This window comes from Rutidosis leptorrhynchoides, chromosome 10, assembly GCF_046630445.1.
Source record: "Rutidosis leptorrhynchoides isolate AG116_Rl617_1_P2 chromosome 10, CSIRO_AGI_Rlap_v1, whole genome shotgun sequence".
NCBI classification, from domain to species: domain Eukaryota; kingdom Viridiplantae; phylum Streptophyta; class Magnoliopsida; order Asterales; family Asteraceae; genus Rutidosis; species Rutidosis leptorrhynchoides.
In genome coordinates, this window is record NC_092342.1 from 48,257,426 (window position 1) to 48,278,355 (window position 20,930).

Here is a 20,930-nt window from a genome sequence, read left to right on the forward strand (position 1 = left end):
GGATTTTAACGAACAGCTCGACTTGGAAGTGGCAAAAGGGTATGACACCGACCACCCTTTACATCCGACTCCGTTACAGGTTATAACTGTCGCGGAGTTCATAGCAATGCAAGATAAACTAAATCATTCTTCTGTTTTTGATGATTTAGAGGAGGGGGAGATTCCTCACGACCTCTCTAGGGAGGACATCGATCGGCTGGTGCGTCTAGAGCAAGAAGCGAATTTATATGCTGACGCAAATGCAGCCTCGTCGTCGTCAAAGGTCCACTTTGATGATGATTCTTTTGAATCGGTTGGAGACAGTGATGATGATTTTGTTGATGAACCTGCTCCTGTTGGTGAAACCGATAATTCTTTTGATGATGTTGTTATAGAGGATGAACCGGTGGAGGATTACCCACGGTATGAGGGAGTTGATGATGATCTCCCTACTTTTGCTGATTTTGAGAAAATGAATGAGGAGATTTTGAACAGAAAGTGTGAAGAGAAAGAACGAACAGAGGTGTTACCGGAAGGGTTTTTGCCGGTAAGGTTTTTGAAAGAAAAGGTAGAGGTTTTGGAAGCGGAATGGAAAATTGCTTTGCGCTGCAGAAATTATTGTGAAAAGCCGAAACTCGAGCCCAATTGGTTGAAGTATGTGATCAAGAGGGACGAGCACATGGGCAAAGGGAAAGTCCTAGCTTGGGCCTGGATTAAAGAGTTGAATTGTTATGCGATCAAGAAAGAAGGTGGAGTGGATTACATGAAAAACCCTTGGGATTTTAAGACTCTGCCTTACTATGAATTCATGCAAGTTGCCAGGCTACGGATGTTATATCAGGAGTTCAGTGGACTCTCCGATATCTTGGCAAAGTGGATAAAAACATCTTTCAAATCAAAGAACTTCGAGGGTTTCCGACCTCAGTTTCCAAAGATTTTTTATCGCACAAACAAGAAAACGGGCCTAAGACGTAAGATTGTGAAATATGATGCGGTGCGCTACATGAGACAAGTACCAGTGAAAAAGATGCCGCAAAACTTTAGCCCACGTTTTCGTTGGTGGTATTATGACGATCGCTCAGAGGAAGCCGTCATTGTGTTGGAAAAGACGAAGGGGGATGACAATGATACAATCCGTGTTCTCGATCCGGTCTGGCTCAGGAATTGTTCCAAAGCTGACATTCATACTTTGCATTTCAGTCGGATGATGTATCGACCCCAGAATCGTGTCCAAGCAGAACAGTTTAGCAAAGTCGCCAAGGTTTGCTATCTGCGAGGCATGAATGCCGATCCTATACAGGGTTGAAGACAAGACAGATACTTTATATTGAACTAGGTCTTAGGGGGAGTTTGTTGGTGCATATTCGTGAATCCCTAGTTCTTATTCGTTGTTGCTTAACTCTGTCTTGTAATGTGTTCTTAATGATTAATCGTTACTTTGCGTTCTTATTAATTACATAATCTTATTATTGCTGAAGTCTCAGTCGGACGACTGTAGATTCAGTCGAACGACTGACTAGCTCAGTCGGACGACTGTAAGACTACAGTCGGCCGACTGTCGACATCTGGTATTATATATACGGGAACTCTGGAACAGATTAGGGTTACGCATTCTCACTACCCTCTCCGATTCCCTTCGTCCCCATTCGTCTCCGACCACTTTTACCACCGAAATAACACCATCAGGCCACGTCTTAACCTAGGGTTCGACCTAGATTCGACTTAGACGCTTATCGCTTGACCCGTTATTCGATTAAGCTTGATTTCGTGTTTCCGCCACGAGATCCTGACATAGACCGACCTCTAGATCCGTAGAAAGTAATCTACAGTATACCCACCAATCATCGTACTCCAAGCAACCATATTTCTCTCAGGCATTTCATCGAACACCTTCCGTGCAAACCCAACCTCCTCACATTTCATATAAAAGTTCACCAACGACGAATGCAAGAACGAACTACGCGTAAAACCGGTACGAACGACACGAGCGTGGACCTGTTGTCCTTCTTTAACTAACGGTAAACTCAAACAACATGATTGTAAAACGAATGCGAGGGTGAAAGTGTTGGGGGTTGGGTGTGTTTTACTGATTAATGTTCTGAAAATGGAAAAGGGTTGTGTAATTGTTGGTTGTGAAACTTGGGGTTTGTGAAAAATGAAACCTTTAATGACGGAATTATATGAAAAAATGGTGGGGTTTGGGGTGTGGGACAGTAGTTTTTTGGCGTATTTGATGTTACCGAATTGGGAGAGAGCGCAAAATGAGATGATTTTTGAAAGGATGAAACGTTGTGTTGGAAATGGTAACGATCGAGTAATGGTGTAGGAGTGGATTTGGTTGAGAATGCGTATGTTTGGACATTTTTGGACCAGTGAAGCAATTCTTTCTTCTTCTTCTTCTTCTTCTTCTTGTTCTTCCAGTTTTTATTTTTGTGGTTGAGGTTTGTAAAGGATTGTTATTGTAACAGAAATTTAAAAGGATGGGTTTAAGTTGTCAAAAAAGTTCAATTTGATTAATTAATTTGATAATTAAATGTATGATATATTGTTTTCGAAGAAAAAACCTATATAGAACGAGTACCCTTGATGAAAGATGAAAGAATCTTTCAAGAACAAAGTTACAAACTTAACCTGGAAACGCCTCACATCTAGATAGGAAAGCTAAACAAAACTAAACCTAATCGAAACAATCAAGCTATCTATAAGCGAGCCGGAACATAAACAAGTCGACGAAACAAACAAAGACTGAATCTGAAGGGAAAAAAAAAAAGAAAAAAGAAAAAAAAAAGTAAACAAGAAAAACGAAAGCTAAACAATCCCACACTGAAAAAGTAGAAGATCAAACACTGAGGTTGTCCGCCAAATTGGACACCTTCTTTCCTCGTTTATCCGGGCTTTAGAAATTTCCCTTCTACTTGCTTGTAATTGAACGACGAATAAGACAAAACATGGGCTTCATTAGAAGAACCCGAACCGTGATCAACTAAAGTGGCCGGAACCGGTTAAGAACAAGCTCGGGCCCCCATCAGAAAGCTTGACCTTCTCCAAGTAACCAAAGACAATATTTTCATCCTCATGGCGAAAAAATGAAGAACCATCAAACACGGACACCTTCTTTCCGTGATTCTTTTTGGTACCAGCAATACATTCGAAAGACACTTTGTAGTCACAAGCAAATCTTCATGCCTTAAGGCAATTCTTCTCGCATTTTTTTACCATAACGGGGCATGCTAATGGTCCATCTTCCAAAGACCGACCCATGGGTAACAGATCTGCCACAACATCGAGCATAAACCCGACACCATCTTTGTTAACTCCTTGTGACTTAACACATTCAACCTCATTGTCATTATGCAGTACCTCCGGAACCGAAACAATAACATCAACAGATTCACAATCAATAACACGAACACCATTAAGACCGACTTCATTTCCAAGCACATGCGGCGCTACTTGTTCTGACTAAGATAAGGCCACTTCTTCAACACGAAAACCACTAGAAACATCTCCAATACGAGCCATTCTACCGGGAGTAAATCCAGCTCCTTTTAATGATGATTGCACCTCTTCCATGTGATGAGCATACGCCACAGAAACATGAGGCTGACCTGCAACATCTTGGCCATTCAACATGTAACAAGCATCAATCTCCCCGAGCAGTGGCGATTCTAGGATGAAATGTCAGTGGGGTCCTAAATTTTTTTTTTTAAGGCTAATTATATTTGAAGGGTACTTTAGTGGTTATTTACCTAGAAAAAGTACAAATTTTAAAAATATATGAGGTCATATACTTAAATTTAGTGGTGTCCTGTACAATTTGAAGTATACATTGTAAAAAAAATTTCTCACTAGTGGGGTCATAGGACCCCATACCCTATAGTGTACACTCGCCACTGTCCCCGAGACACACTTTACGATTAACTTTAGTCACCAAATCCGATTTGAGCACCTCGTGAATTATCCTTGAAAAGACCGAAGGATCACCAATTTCGTTGCCCCGGATCACGGTTTTAGTTCGGCTTGATTCATCTAATTCAACTTCGAAAGGCTTCGTGAATGCGTTTAGCGCATTTGACAACGAACTCTTAGCAAGATTAGGGCGAGATGCACTTTTTGAAGCATATGAGTCAAAGCAATAACAAAATATTTCTAGTTTCATAAGAGAGAAGGTTCACTAATAGACCAGGAGTAATTTTGACAACATTATCTCACCCTACATGTGTGTTACCTTCGCTCCTTATAGCTACAGCTCTACACCGTTGCCAACCACTTTCGTTCCTCTACTGTATCCATTGATAGGATCTTCTCGACTAACGTATTACGCACTAGGGCCAATCTACTACACGCTAATAGTGGTCTTTTGGATTTAATATCTTAACAAAATTCCAAAGTGGTTGGTCGTTCGCTCAAGTTGAAGGAATGTTTCTCTTATAAAATGTGCGTAGGAGAAACCATAGTAGTTTGTATCATATAGGGTGTTCTATCAATATAGACAATATGCAACAAAACCAAGAAACACCAATATGTGATTCTGGTGAATGATGCTACAAAACACAAGTAAAAAACAAACATGACATTATCAATAATTGTGCTTGCGTAGCCATGTACCAAAGAGAGTAATACTTAAAAGTTAAAACAGAAAATAAAACATAAACTTAATGATCTGTAACAAAACATCCTAAAACAAACATAGTCACCAAAATTTATAACAATAACTTAAGCAGGAATATCAGCAACGTCTTCAACATAGGTTATCGCCTTTGTGGTTGGCTTTGCAAGCATGTCGGTGTACTCTTGGAATGGAGATCGTGAAAACCTGGTTTCTCTCCAGAAGTCAGGAGTCAAGAAACCATAAGTCTTTAGCAGACAGTCAAAGGTTGCCTGCAAAACAACAAATAATGGGTGATCATCAATATTTCTTAACCAGTGAAATCACGTGTACATCGCACGTATCAACAAGTCAACAACATAACCCCAAGATAACCATTACATACTAGTAACAAATGCAATGCCAGATAAATAAAGCAGTTGAATAGTTGAGAGAAAAGTCCGCAAATGGTATCTAGAATTTGTTTTTCGAAAAAAGTGGCAGTTAAAAAATATAAAAAACACTCAAAATTGAGAAACACCGTGAGATTAGTGCGAGTTACAATGCCAGTTGGGACACAACAACAACGGATGGGTCACAACAAGCAACAGATGGAATCAAACAGATACCACTTACCAGTGAAGATACATATGAAAAAAGGTAATGAAAATATTTACTCTTTCATAGAGTAATAAAAAATGAGCAGACATGAGCAATACAAGAAAACAACAATTTAATACATAAACATAGCAATGCCAGATCAATTAAATGTAAAAAACACAATAAGCTGAAAAAAATGCACCAAAATAGTGCAACTAACAAGAATGCATAATAGGAACAAAACACTATATCTAAATGCACCTCTGAAATAAATCTACATTTAATCATGAGTCTAGAACTCAGAACGGGTTTCAGTCGTAAAGATACCAACACAACTAAAAAATTTAGGTGATATATCAGAAGCCTAAAACATGGGACAGTTTTTTATTCGAAATTAGCCACATCAGTTACTAAAAAATCCTGATTAACCTAAACACAAAGTTCAACAAACACGGCAAGAATCAACTAACTCTTCAACGAACAAAAAACAAAATAAAGATGTCACGAGCCTAGGCATACAAGGCCTAACCTCTCAAGGCTTTTAACTAAGACATAAATATTTGACCCAATTGATCGAACATGCAGGCTTTGTTAACCCAACTTAACAAAAACAGTAAACACAAAATCCTAACAAATTAAAAAAGCCACCAAGTCTAGAATACAATGTGAATTTCAAAAAATCTATCAAAATCTATCAAACTTCAACAAAGAAACGAACCTGAACAAGCATATTTATTCCAAAGCCAAGTATTATGGTTAAAAAAACATAATTAATCAATTAAACACATTTATATGAAACAATTAACTACGTCATAAAAATAACCAAAAAAAGTTGCATTATTAAAAACAGGGACAAACCTTGACGAAATTTCCAAGAGTTTTAGTAGATCCACGAGAAGAAGTAAACACGTCATCAATCCCAGCAAACTGCAGCACCTTTTTCGGAACTCTAGCAGCAACAATCCCAGCTCCACGTGGCGCCGGAACCAATCTCACCGTAACCGACCCACATTTCCCTGTCACCTTCGTCGGAACAGTATGCACCTTCCCAATCTTATTCCCCCAATACCCTCTCCTAACCGGAATAACCGACAACTTCGCCAAAATTATCGCACCTCGAATCGCAGTAGCAACTTCCTTCGAACACTTGACACCTAATCCTACGTGTCCATTACTATCACCAACCACCACAAACGCCTTAAACCTAGTCCGCTGACCGGCACGTGTCTGTTTCTGCACCGGCATAATCTTCATCACTTCGTCTTTCAACGACGGAAGGATTTGATCGATGATTTGATGCTCTTTGATTGGAAGTGAGTGAAGGTAGATTTCTTCGAGCTTTGTGATCTTTCCGTCCTTTACAAGACGGCCTAGTTTGGTCACCGGAACCCATTTCTCTTCGTCGGCGTCACGGCGAGGGCCACGACGGCGGCCACGGCCACGGTCGCCACCACGACCGCCGCGACTGCCACGGTCGCCGAAACCTCTGCCGAATCCGCCTCGTTCTCCGCCTCTTTCTGCCATGGCTGCTTATTAAGTTATCGTCGGTGTAGAGATTGTGATAGAGATGAAACCCTAGGGTGAGAGAGAGTGAGGCTTATATGTTAAGACGTTAGGGTTTTTAATTGGGCCGAAAATCGTATAGCAAAATGAAATTGGGCTATATGGATCGAGTCTTTGAAGAGAAGTAAAATAGTTACCAAATAGACCTTCACTTATATGTTAAGACGTTAGGGTTTTTAATTGGGCCGAAAATCGTATAGCAAAATGAAATTGGGCTATATGGATCGAGTCTTTGAAGAGAAGTAAAATAGTTACCAAATAGACCTTCTATGATATATATATATATATATATATATATATATATATATATATATATATACTCGATTACTGCTCGATTAATCTTCCATTATTCATTTGTAAAGAGTCCGTTTTGATTTTCCAAAATTCTTTTAATTAATCGGTGAACATCTTAAAATCGAATTTGATAATTTTTTTGGACAGCGATTGGGATCACCCGAGGGGACTAAACCACCAGTTGCGATCATCTCCCGTTTCAACTATGCCCCGTTGCGAATTTGATAATTAAAGTCGGTCAAAATCAAAATTGGTCAACATTCTAACATTAATATAAACTATAACTTTAGAGATTTTGAATAAAGTAAATAATTTTAGACAATTATGTTAAAGTTTATGATTTTCCAAAATTATGTTAAATGTTTATGATTTTCCAAAATTATGTTAAATGTTTATGATTTTCTTCTATATTTACACATGTAATTTTTGAAATTTAATATTAAAATCTATAAAGTACAATCCGACCCCATACCACTCAAGCCAAGACTTAGGTGGTGTTTGACCTTGTTATATGTGACTGAGCGTGTGAGTTGCAAGTTACGCAAGGAAGGTTTTCAAGCGAAGCTTGCGACTTGTGTATGTCTCATCCGGATAAGTTTTCTAGATTAGATTGTTTCAATAGCGTTTTCTCATGTATATCAAAAAATTGAATTTCTCCTCATTTCAAACACTTTCAACCAATACGTTTTCAACAAAACTGTAGAGATTACATTAAGTTTGAGTCTATTAAATACAGCCATTTGCAAGTTGCAAGATTAGTCTGATGAGAGGCTCTTGATCATAACCGATAAAATTTGGGGCGGCGACCTGAAAATTATTGATGACGGTCGATAAATTTTCAGTTCTTAAGTTCGAAAAAAAATCTTGCTAGTTTGTTTGAAAAAATTAGATTAATAACCCTTAATATAATTGATTATATAAATATTTAGCTTATAGTTTAGAACTGTGAGGAATCTATATCTATTCTATACATTATATAAAGCGCGTGATAATAATCCTATGTGTCAATTTCTGATTAATTCTTGCCACATGTCAACTTCTCATTTATTCCTGCCACATGTCAGTCTATCAGTTATTTTCATATATTAATTGAATTATTAGATTTTCTGTTTTAATTTAATTTAATATACAAATACAAATTTCATTACAAAAAATATTATATTATATTATATTATTATATAATATATAATATTATATTAATATTAACAACAATAGATATTATAATTATTTTTATTATTAATATTATATTATTTATTAAAATTATATTATATTATTATATTATAAAATATTATTCTTAACGATCAGTTTTAAAATAACTTTTTAAGGGTTTATGTTTGATGTTTTATCGATTATTTGTCAATTGAAGTTAAAATTATTCTAACGGACGTGCTCATAATCTATGCATTATTATTCAATACCAATATTTTCGATACAAATATTATTATTAATAATTTTTTATTTTTTATAATTGTATAGAGGAATATTCATTTGAGTCCATAAATTAAGTTGAGATTCAAGGGACCAATGAGAGCGCGACATGTGTCGCGAAAATCACATGTGATTGAAAAAAAAAATTAAAAAATTTTTTTTGAAATTTTTTTTTAAAAAAATTTTGAAAGAAATTTTTTTTTACAATCACATGTGATTTACATGCACAATCACATGTGATTGAATTGTACAATCACATGTGATTGACATGCATAATCACATATGATTTTTTAAAAAAAAAATTCGAAAAAAAAAATTTCGAAAAAAAGAATTCGAAAAAATAAAAATCCGAAAAAATAAAATTTCAAAAAAAAATTTTCGAATTTTTTTTTTCCAATCACATGTGATTTTCGCGCCACATGTCGCGTTCTCATTGGTCTCTTTGTTTTCAAGCAAATTTATGAATGCATGTGATATATATTTGATAACTATTAATCCTAACGTTACTATAATAATTTATAATTTATACAAATTTCGACAGCACACGGGATCAATTCATAAAACTAGTAAATTTGTAACTCTTGGTAACCTCACAATTAAGTAGTCAAATCTTTTAGTCTCCTGGTTCGTTCATTCTAGAATCTTGACTTTTTGGTTACGTAAGTCAACGCTAAATACCAATTCATGCTTCCAAATTCTTGTTCCAAATTCATTCTTATCACAGGACAAAAAAAACTACTCCAAAATTTTACATCATTTCATTTGGTTGAAGAATTCGACATAATAATAGTTATGGGGACGCCTGCAATACCTAATCTGGGTGAACAATGCTCCCTTGATGATTGTAACCTCATTGATTTTCTTGCTTTCACCTGCGATTGTTGTCACAAGGTCTCTATTCACTTTCATATTTTTATTTTATTTTAATTTATAATTTATAAATATAAATAAATCTGGCTATGTATTGGCAATTGTGTAGTTAATTTACGGAGTACTTAATTTTGTTAAGTTTTACTTATAAGTAATGATATGAACGCGTGAGTGGATTAGTCCCGTGGGTGATCCCCTGTTAAAAAAAACATCAATGCCCTACTAATTAACACCAAGCACTTGTGTTTTGTGGATTGTTGTTTTGTAACATCTCTATTGCAAATGCACTAGGCTAGACGCTTAACCTTTAATTATTAAGTGATAATTCACAAATTAAAAAGTCTAATGAAGGGAACTTGCGGCATAGCCCAACGGTTCTCCATGTCCTTTGAGTCATGGGATAGGGAGAGGTTTCGATCCTGATGGCATGATTTTCTTTAAACCAATTGAACACCAATAATGGTGGTATCTATTGATCCTATAGGGAGGTTTTACCGGGTTCATTCACGGACCTCTACCCAAAAACACTGCCCAAATAGATGTGTTCCCGGGTACCGTCGATCGGGTTTGGGTTTCCGTCCGAACGCGTGTGTTACGTGCAAATGATGAGGGTCGTTGAAATAATTGATCTACTGATGCCAAAAAATCTCCGTTAAAAAAAAAAGTCTAATGAAGGCAATTAGAACTTCATACCTTTTTCTATCAATGTGGGACGAGTTGTTACTATATAATCTATCAGGAGCCGGTTATATATATTTTTTGTCATCAACACGAAAATCTCAGTCTTTAATATATAAAAATTTTCTTGCAGGTTTTTTGTCTAGAACATCGTGGTTACAAAACACACGAATGCCCAAATGCCAAGAAGAACGATTTGACTGTGGTCGTATGCCCACTCTGCGCTAAAGGGGTTCATTTAATCCCTGAACAAGATCCAAACATCACATGGGAGTCACACGTCAATACAGACTGTGACCCATCAAACTATGAAAAAGTCACTAACAAAAAAAAGTGCCCTGTTCGTGGTTGTAAAGAAACTCTTACATTCTCAAACACAATCAAATGCCGCGATTGCACCATTGATCACTGCCTGAAACACAGGTTTGGACCTGATCACAGTTGCCCTGGCTCTAAAAAGCCCGAACCAGCTTTCCCGTTTTGGCGGGCCCCAGATACAAAAAAGCAAGACCCACCACCAAAACGGTCTACCCGTGTATCAGTGCCATCTTCATCATCATCATCATCATCATCAAAATGGGCGTCTAGTTTTCTCAAGGCAGCTTCATCGGTTAAGGCTTCAGCTTCATCTGGAATAGCGAAAATTAGTAACGACATTGGACAAGCGTTTCAAGTGAAGGATGGAAAGGGTCCTAGCCGTGTTCCGGGTCACGGTTCCAAGGGTCAAGTGGAGGTGTGCCCAATGTGTAACGTAAAGTTTTCTACAGTTGGAGATTTAATAGATCATGTGCAAAAAGTTCATGAGACGAAAACGGTGATGAAGGCTACATTAGATGTTTGCCCAAAATGTAGTAAAGGGTTTAGTGATCCGGTTTCACTTGTGGAGCATGTGGAAAAAGAACATATAGGAATTTTCAAATCGTAGAGTGTCGCATTATTGTGTTATTCGTATCATCCTTGCTTACGCGTCATTATCTTGTGAAGGTAATGTTTAAATGATTGTATTTAGTATTCCTTTTTGAATATAATTTTCGGTTAAGTAAATCAAAACTTTCTGTCTATTGCTAAACTTAATTTCATTGCTGTCTTTGTAATTAAGGCAAGAGTCATTCAAATTAAACTCATTATTTCACTGTGACCACTTGATCGGCTAATGAAGTTGCTCAAATAGCTTTCATTTTTCTCTTTGAACAACGAGTTAGGAGTCACTGATGGGGAAACCACATTGGGAAAACCCCCCTTGAGGATCGAACTCTAAACCTTCGCATCCACCGAATACCCGGATAACCGGGGTACCACCGAGGCAATGTACAAGTGGCAAATAGCTTTTATTTTAAATGATAACTTGTTACTTATTATGATATGTCAAATTTTCGGTAAAATTGCAGCAATTGCGATGAGTGATTCTATATAGTAACATTTATAGTGTGTTTACATGTGTAACATCCACTTAATTTATTTGTTCTCGCAGCTCTCGCCTTTTTGTTAGTTCTCAATTGAACTTAGCCCAAACATTTTTATTTTTATTTATGAAATGTAAGTGAACAAAAAATGACAAAGATAGATTCCCTAGATAAAATTACGATAAACTGGAACATAAGAAAACCGCAAGTTGGTGGTGCATTGGTGGTGACTTAACTTGGGAAGTCAAGGGTTCGACACCCACGTGCTACAAAAATATTTCCTTTGTGGTTACCCGCCCATTTCCTCGAAGGTTACACACGTCTATGCGTTTGAGCCTAACCCGAGCGGGTTTTATCACACGCGATGCCTGTATGGATTTGTCGTGGGGTTTTACCACACTCGATACCCATACGGATTCGTCGTGGGGTTTCCTCCTGAGGTGCGGTAGGACTATATTGGTTCGTCTAGGGAAATAAAATGATCGGGTGGGTGGGTTATGACATCATGTTCGGACCCCGTCAGGGTCTCCTAATCGCCGTTAAAAAACAAACTGGGACATAAGAAACACCAGGTCCAAAGCAGCCATATGATTGTTTAAATGGTCAAGATAAGTAACAAAATTCCATGCAGTCACATTATTGAACAAAATGCTTTTATATACTACATTAATTAATCAATTAATTTATCATTATAATTAGTTAAAATATATACTGTATATAGTATGACGAGTGGCATAAAATGTAGTAGTATAAAAATGAAAAAAGAAGAGGAGAGAGAGAGAGAGAGAGAGAGAGAGAGAGAGAGAGAAATGTGGAATGGTTTGAAATGGAGGTACATAAGAAAAATGTGGAGGAGCAAATTTTAAAAATTGGGTACATTTTTCATATCTTTTAACCTTTTAATGTTTAACCAGCCTTCCTGCCTAGCCTCTCTCTGTATAGGCGTCAACTCGAAGGTACTTTTGATCATCTTGTCGTTATTTTACATACATGAATTCAACAACAATAATTTGAATTGTTGTGTTGAAATGCCTGCGTGAAATTTGATTATTAATTGATTCTGATAAATTGTTTGTTGTCTTAATTTGTTCTTGTTCTGTAGGCTGGTGGGACATTTGAAAAAGTACCTCTCTTTTAATTTGATAGCTTATCTTCCCTTCTTGAATTACGATAAAATATCGTGGTTTAGAAGGGAAGGAAGCTGGAGAATAAACATAAGAAACATTATTTATTGAAGATTTTGGGAAGGAAATTGTTACTTTATTATAGGTATAACATTAATATTATCTTTGTTATAATCTAATCTTTGAAAATGAGCGTTGTTTCCGGGGTGATATCACGGCAAGTTTTGCCAGCATGTGGTAGTTTGTGTTGTTTTTGCCCCGGTTTAAGGACAAGGTCTAGGCAGCCCGTTAAGAGGTACAAGAACCTCATCTCCGATATATTTCCTTCTTCTCCGGTTAGTACCCTACATAATTTTTAAGTTTTATGTCTCTCGTTATTGTTAACAATGTAGTTTCATTTGCTTGACTTATGCAATATGTATTTTTTTTTTCCTTTTTTTTTGGAATATAAAAAGGATGAAGAACCAAATGATCGGAAGATTGGTAAACTATGTGAATATGCTGTGAGAAACCCTTTACGGATACCGAAGGTACATATTTGTTTTTAGTAAAAACATATAAGTTTTCCACTCTTCAGGTTACTCGGGGAGGGCGAGTATATTTATACTCAGATGTAAGCGGTCTAAACTGGATTATTCCGTGACCGTTTCTGACCCTTTCCATGGTCACCCCAAGAATTTATTTTTGATGTAAATTGTATTGTTTAGCATCTTAATACCAATTATGTCATAAATCAACATGTTCATTTTTTATGTCACATGTGAAAGTAATAACCTTTACATTATATTTAATTTTTATTTTATGCCTTCAGATCACAACCACCCTTGAGCAACGCTGTTACAAGGAATTAAGAAATCAGAACTTTCGAGGTGCACGAATCGTAATGTGTATATATAGAAAGCTATTGATTTCATGCAAGGACCAAATGTGAGTTCATTCATGCTATGCTCATCTCTATACCATCAAACAAATACTTATTCTATTTGCATTAAAATGAATCATATGTATATGTATATATTTTCTGTTTTTGTGCGATCCAGGCCCCTTTTTGCTAGTAGTTTACTAACTATAATGCACACTTTGTTGGATGAGACACGACAAGATGAAATGCAAATTATAGGATGCCAAACACTATTTGACTTCGTAAATAGTCAGGTTTGTAGCTTTTGATTGTTTTTTTAATATTCATTGTCTATTTTTTTAGCTTACGCAAATTTAATTTTTCACGATTTATAGAAAGATGGGACTTACATGTTTAACTTGGAAAAGTTTATCCCTAAACTTTGTCAATTAGCTCAAGAAGTTGGGGACGATGAGAGAGTGGCGCCAATTCGTTCGGCTGCGTTGCAAGCCCTATCTTCCATGGTATTAGATTAAGACCGTGATTTATTTCATTTTTATATATATATATATATATATATATATATATATATATATATATATATATATATATATATATCTTTAATTGATGTGTTTTATTAATAGGTTTGGTTCATGGGGAGATATTCATATATGTCACCGGAGTTTGACAATGTAAGAAATACCATAGTTCTTGCACCAAATTTTGTGCATAAAAAGTATTAAAACCATGTTAATAATTGCCTTACATTTGCGTTATGTAGATTGTCTCTGTTGTTTTGGAAAATTATGGAGCTTCTATTAAGGACTCTTACGAACCCAACCAAAACCGGTGGGTACAAGACGTGCTTAAAGACGAGCGAAATATCTCTCCGAACACTTTAACGAAGGTTCCATCTTGGAGATCGATTGTTAACGAAAAGGGTGAAGTAACCGTTACACCGTAAGTCCCTGTTTTGAAAACTTCGGTGTTAACTTTATATGGTATTTGCAGTAGAGAAGGTCAAGGTTGCAAAAATCGCTACTCGGGGAGTACTCGGTCAGTCGGGACTCTTTTGGGAGTACTCGGGGGAGTTCTCGGATGTCGACTAAGTTTGACTTTGACCAATTTTGCCCGATTTTTGACCAATTTTGACTATTTTCCGAGTAATCTCGAGTTATGTCTGAGTTTTGATCGCTACTCGTAGAGTACTCTGTCGGGACTTTTTAGGGAGTACTCGGATGTTAACTACGTTTGTCTTTGAGCAATTTTGACAGATTTTTGACCAATTTTGACTATTTACTGAGTAATCTGGAATCTTGGCCAAGTTTGACCAATTTTGACTAAGTTTGACCGACACAGAAGTTAGTCTAACAAATATCTTAACTGTTTATGCAGAGAAGATGCTAAAAGTCCTGGCTTTTGGTCCCGTGTGTGCCTTCATAGCATGGCTAAGTTAGCCAAAGAAGCTACAACCATGCGACGAATTCTCGAATCTTTGTTTCGCTGTTTCGATAACGAGAATTTATGGCCATCTTCACGTGGGGTGGCATTCCCGGTGCTAAAGGATATGCAGACGATAATCGATGAATCGGGAGAAATTACGCATTTTCTGCTTTACGTGTTAGTCAAGCATCTTGATCACAAAAATGTCCTTAAAAAACCTAACATGAAACTTGACATTTTAGAGGTTACGACTGTACTTGCACGAGAAACAAAGATAAAACCGTCTGTTGCTTTAGTCGGTGCTGTAAACGATATTCTTCGACATTTGAGAAAAACTTTTCACCATTCGCTAACCGATGCAATCCTTGGAGTTGAAGTTATCAATTGGAACAAAAAGTATCAAGAAACTGTTGAAGGATGCCTTGTGGAGTTGTCCTCAAAGGTATTCATTCATTCTTATCAGATTTAAAGACATTGTTACAGGTTGCAAAATGGGCAATTTGAACGGGTCAAAAAGGGTAATTTTCTATACAGATTTGAATGTGGTAGGGCTGTATTAACCTGAAAGTTTTTGGTAAAACTTTTTACATATATATAACTCAACGCGCCAGATATGATTAGTAAAATTTCTTTTATTTCTATATAGTTTTTTATTTAAAATGATTTAGGAGGTTATATGCATAAAAATAAAAAAGAAAACACACTTTAGGTGATTTTCACCTTTCCGACTACTTTGACTTGTTTCCTTTTAGTTTTGATTTTCTAAATTTTACCGTTGTGCCGCATTAGAGATGAAAAGACTTAACCTGAATCGACCCATTATTATTAAGTAAATGGGTAGCAATTGCCACTTATTGTTGGCAGTTCATCAGTTGCTTATATAAGTAAAATACTTGTCTTTCTTGATGAATCAGGTTGGTGATGCTAGCCCGATTTTCGATATCATGGCTGCCACGTTAGAGAACATCTCGAGTGTTAAAGTTATCGCACAAACAACAGTTGCTGCTGTTTACCGCACCGCTCAAGTTATAGCCTCTTTGCCCCATATGGCATATAACAATAAGGCAAGAAAATACATTTATGATATTAATCATCGTTATATATTTTGTTTTTTGTTTTCTTTTTATGTCTTATTCTTAAATTTTTTTATGTTAGGCGTTTCCCGAAGCGCTATTTCATCAGTTGCTTCCCGCTATGGTTCACCAAGACCATGAAACTCGAATTGTAGCTCACCGTATATTCTCGGTGGTTCTCGTACCATCTTCTGTTTGTCCTCAACCAAGTTCGGATATTTCCATTGACCCGAAAAACGTTCCAAGGTCACTGTCGAGAAACGTTTCCGCATTTTCATCATCAGCCGCCCTCTTACAAAAGATGAAAAAAAACAAGTCTAACTTTGGTAAAGAAAAAGTCAACAATGAAGGGGAAAAGAAAACAGTGATAAACAGAATCAAGTCAACTTATAGCCGAACATATAGCATCAAAATTCCAGTGTCACAGGCTGGAACGAATGAAAATGTAGGTTCTTTATTGTGTCTTTTTTTTTCTTTCTATTTTTTCCAACTTTTATTCATACCATTTTAATATATTTTATCGTTTAAATATCAGGAGACTGTTACACTTCGGCTCAGTAGTCGCCAAATATCTCTTCTTCTATCCTCAATTTGGGCACAATCGATCTCACCTGATAATACACCTGAAAGTTATGTAGCAATTGCTCATACGTACAGTCTGGTGCTATTATTCTCTAGAGGAAAGGTAATATTACTCGAATCTTGATACATGATACATAGGAAAATGTTACGGGTAGGTTTATCGGTAATGGTTAATATATTTTCAGCTAAAACAGAAACATGTCAAATGGGTCGAAAGTTTACAAAATGCATTGGAGCTCTTATACGTCGTACCACTTATTCGAAAAGCAAATATCTTCTGAAATAATATAGTTTAGGAATCATATTTCACAAACTAGTGATCTTCAAGATATAATGATCAAAAGGGAAAAAGCTTTTGGGTGTACTCGACCCATTTTTACCAGTTACCCGACCCATACTTTTGGTAACTTATATTTTTTCTGTAATATTGTGCAGAACTCCAGCCGTGAGGCTCTAATCCGAGGTTTCCAGCTGGCATTTTCTTTGCTAAGTATATCTCTTGCCGAAGGAGGTATGCACACATACTACATTATTATGTACATATGGTTCGTATACTATGCTAATACTAGTAATTATTAGTAAAATCTGTTTGAAAAATGGTATTTTAGGATCACTTCCACCATCACGTCGTAGATCTCTTTATACGTTAGCTACATCTATGATAATTATTTCTGGGAAAGCATTCGGTATTGTCCCTCTTGTTCCACTTGCTAAGGCTGCACTTGCTAACAAAATGGTACACCATCTTTTTGCCAAGTTCTAATTAAATATTTTTAAGTTTAATGTAAAGAAAACATAAGTATGATCACTAATTATCTGTAATTTGTGCCAGGTTGATCCATACTTGTGTTTGGTTGACGATTGTAAGTTGGCTGTTGCATCCGGTGCGGATCAGATTAATAATGGTTACGGTTCTAAAGAGGACAATATGGCTGCCCTAAAATCTTTTTCGGAAATAAAACTCACGCAAGACAAGTCAGCAGAATCACTAGCTGCTGCGGTTACAAAACACATGGAAACCGTCATAGGGGTAAATATGTCATACCATTGTCTTGTAGTTTCAATTTTTTTAGACCTGATTTAAAAGTGATATATTTAATTTTTTTTTTCTTTTCCAGTCTGAAATAACCAGCATAGAGGAGGAGTTGCTGAACAGATTTGTGCCCGATGACGTGTGCCCAATGGGCTATGGGTCAGTGAGTACATTACTAAATACGGGTCACACGAAAGATGAGGTAAAACGTAAAACATCTCTTTTTATAGTTAAATTTTTGTTTAATATTTTTTACATATAATATGTCGATTTTCTTTAGGTTGCTACACTCTTTTCCCTCGATGATGATCGCTCTAGATCAAATCCAGATATGGCAATTGAAATGTCTGACTTGTTAAGTGTTGATCAGTTATTAGAATCAGTAAGTCAAACTTCTTGATCTAATTTAAACTGGGATTTTACTTGGTGTTTATATTAAATTATTTAATAATCATCATGTGTAGGTTATGGAATCGGCACAACAAGTCGGTAGAATGTCGGTATGCAATGCACCTAATATGTCCTTTCTAGAAATGACCAATCATTTTGAGCAGAGACAACAGAGGCAGGTGAACGGAGTCCAATCGGTATGTTTCTTTTTCAAATGTTTAACTTTGTGCAAACTTGGATATTGCATACATAAATATATACTAACATGTATTGGTTTGATATGCATATATTATACTTTCTACGTCAAAAAGGTTAAATAAAGACTTATTAACTACTGTTTTTTAAACTATATATTTTGTTATTTCAACGACCCTAATCATTTGCACGTATCACACACGTTCGGGCGGAAACCCGAACCCGATCGACGGTACCTGGGAACACATTCATTCGGGCAGTGTTCCTGGGTAGAGGTCCGTGAACGAATCCGGTAAAACCTCCCTATAGGGTCAATATATACCACCATTATTGGTGTTAAATAGTTTTAAAGAAAATCATGTCATCCCTAAGGATCGAACCCATGACTTCTCCCTATCCCATGACACAAAGTACATGGGGGAACCGTTTGGCTATGCCCGCAAGTTTATTTTTTTTAACTATATATATATATATATATATATATATATATATATATATATATATATATATATATATATATATATATATATATATGGTCATAATCAAGAGGGAAGCACTTTTTTGGGGGGAAGTAATTTTTTTTCTTTTTTTTCGAATTTTTTTTCAGGCATTAAGTTTAGGTGAAAATATGAACATTTAAAAAAGACACTTTGTGATGAATGTTATTATTTTGGCGGTAAAACGCTCGAAGAAAAAAATGAAAACATTCAATGCATTGAATGTTTTGATTCTGAGTTTATTTGCATCGTTTTGTTTTCATCTTGTGTGAAGTGTTTTTTTCGAAATTTAGCCCGATTTAGAGTTTAGGTTTAACGTTTTGGGTTTAGTCCCTAAACCCGAAACCTAACCCTAAACTCAAAACCATTCGTGTTAAAATATTCAATCTAAACCCTAATTTCTAAACCCCAAACCATAATTTCTAAACCCAAAACTCTAATTTCTAAACCCTAATTTTGAACCCCCTAATTTCTAAACCCTAATTTCTAAACCCTAATTTCTAAACTCTAATTTCTAAACCCTAATTTCTAACCCCTTAAAAAAACTCATAATCAAAACATTCAATGCATTGAATGTTTTCTTTTTTTTCTTCGAGCGTTTTACCGCCAAAATAATAACATTCATCACAAAGTGTCTTTTTTAAATGTTCATATTTTCATGTGATCATGATGCCTGAAAAAATAAAATTTCGAAAAAACGAAAAAAAATTTACTTCCCCCCAAAAAAGTGCTTCCCTCTTGATTAAATATCTCTCTCTCTCTCTCTCTCTCTCTCTATATATATATATATATATTGTTTTATATATACATGTATATATGTATGTGTGTGTGAATGCATAAAGAAAAAGTTCAATATTTTAAAGGGTTTTTCTTACGACAGTCCTGGCTGTCTTTTAAGGTACTTAAAATTATTGTAAATTTCAATAACTGTCACTTTAAATTCTAACATATAACGACTATGTACAACACTTTTGTTCACCTTAACGACAACCAATGGGTTGTCATTAATAAAATTATAATTTAAGTTGTACTTGAAGAATTTTTAATTTTAAGTTTTTAAGTTGGCATCTCCTTTTCTTCCTTTACCAGGGTCAATCTTTTATGGAACAAAGTACAACTCCTGATGCAAGTAAACGTGTTTCCGATGTTTCTTCATCATTTAGGTTACCAGCAGCTAATCCATACGATAACTTCTTAAGACCAGCTCGAACTTAATATATAATAAGGGTGACATGATGTACTTTTGGGTTTAGATATTATAGGTTTGAGCAGTGTGAGTTCTTCTTTTCGACTGTTTTAATGTACATGTTGTTTTTGGCTTTCTTTCATGAAGCTTAGTGTAAACCGTGAAGACTGTAACCAATAAAAACAAGTCGGGTCTTATCCTTATTGTAGTTTGCTAGACAAACCCAAATATAGGTTTCAAGTTAAGACCAGTACCCTGGTCAGATATTGGGTCAATATGGTTTGGGTTGAACAAGTCACGTTGGGTAATGTAACGACCCGTCAAAATCGCTATTGACGCGGCACGTTAATCATTGATTCCACAGTGAGGTTTTGACCTCTATATGATACGTTTTGATAAAATATTGCATTCATTAAAATAAGTGACTTTCTAAACATAGAAAGTTATAAACATGTGGGCAAGTGCTTAGGTATAAGCAAAACCCCGAAATACATAAGTCTTTAATTTACAGGTTGACATCACAGTCCAATTATTTATTACACAACGCAGTTTTATTTTGAATGCAATAAACTTTGTACAAAGCATGAGAGACTCCATGCAGGCAACAAGCACATCACAGCGGAAGCATTCTAAGGACCTGAGAATAAAACATGCTAAAAAGTCAACACGAATGTTGGTGAGTTATAGGTTTAATTGCTCGAGTCATAAACATGTATAAAGATAGACCACAAGATTTCATCAAAAGTTTATCAATAGATTCTACGTAACAGAGCACCCTGGTAACTAAACTTAACGCTATAGTGATAATTACCCCATTCGTTTTAATACACGCAAACCAACGTGTCTTAAACTCAAATAACATACGTCTGTTAAAAGGCTAGCGCTCTAGCTCGGACGGGGATGTCAAGCCCTATGGATCCATATACAATTATTCGCGCCCACCAGTCCATATCCTATGTACTGGCAGCTACTAGTTACCAAAGCTAAGGGATTTTCGGTTTAACTCAGTGTAGAATTTTGTATGTACTTGTGTCTTATTGCGTTTAAAATAAATTGCATGTATTCTCAGCCCAAAAATATTTAAAGTATTTAAAAAGGGAGACTATAACTCACAGTTCAATATTGAGACTCAATATTGTTGGCAAATTGCGTAGACGTAATGA

At 35.9% G+C, this 20,930-nt stretch overlaps 3 protein-coding genes across 4 annotated transcripts; 2 read left to right on the forward strand and 1 right to left on the reverse strand.

Moving 5' to 3' along the window:
* Nucleotides 1-4,535: 4,535 nt before the first annotated feature.
* On the reverse strand, nucleotides 4,536-6,755 carry LOC139871871 (uncharacterized). Its single transcript, XM_071859614.1, has 2 exons — nucleotides 6,026-6,755; nucleotides 4,536-4,860 (listed from the first exon to the last, which is right to left on the reverse strand). The coding sequence occupies exons 1-2, from the start codon at nucleotides 6,689-6,691 to the stop codon at nucleotides 4,696-4,698; spliced, it is 831 nt and encodes a 276-aa protein (XP_071715715.1). The 5' UTR covers nucleotides 6,692-6,755; the 3' UTR covers nucleotides 4,536-4,695.
* A 2,422-nt stretch (nucleotides 6,756-9,177) lies between these two features.
* Nucleotides 9,178-11,037, forward strand: LOC139873127 (zinc finger AN1 and C2H2 domain-containing stress-associated protein 13-like). Its single transcript, XM_071861057.1, has 2 exons — nucleotides 9,178-9,343; nucleotides 10,134-11,037. Exons 1-2 carry the CDS (start codon nucleotides 9,245-9,247, stop codon nucleotides 10,923-10,925), a joined length of 891 nt encoding a protein of 296 aa, XP_071717158.1. The 5' UTR covers nucleotides 9,178-9,244; the 3' UTR covers nucleotides 10,926-11,037.
* A 138-nt stretch (nucleotides 11,038-11,175) lies between these two features.
* Nucleotides 11,176-19,953, forward strand: LOC139871796 (protein SEMI-ROLLED LEAF 2-like). 2 transcript variants are annotated; one of them, XM_071859526.1, is made up of 19 exons: nucleotides 11,176-12,359; nucleotides 12,506-12,862; nucleotides 12,983-13,057; nucleotides 13,339-13,454; nucleotides 13,568-13,682; nucleotides 13,764-13,892; nucleotides 14,013-14,060; nucleotides 14,150-14,328; nucleotides 14,764-15,253; nucleotides 15,726-15,875; nucleotides 15,967-16,329; nucleotides 16,420-16,569; nucleotides 16,902-16,977; nucleotides 17,075-17,202; nucleotides 17,299-17,496; nucleotides 17,585-17,701; nucleotides 17,780-17,881; nucleotides 17,964-18,086; nucleotides 19,671-19,953. In XM_071859526.1, exons 2-19 carry the CDS (start codon nucleotides 12,716-12,718, stop codon nucleotides 19,794-19,796), a joined length of 2,832 nt encoding a protein of 943 aa, XP_071715627.1. In that variant the 5' UTR covers nucleotides 11,176-12,359; nucleotides 12,506-12,715; the 3' UTR covers nucleotides 19,797-19,953. The 2 variants fall into 2 exon arrangements, with proteins under 2 accessions (XP_071715627.1, XP_071715628.1); XM_071859527.1 differs by having other exon boundaries at nucleotides 11,176-12,862; nucleotides 15,726-15,836.
* The last annotated feature ends 977 nt before the right edge of the window (nucleotides 19,954-20,930 follow it).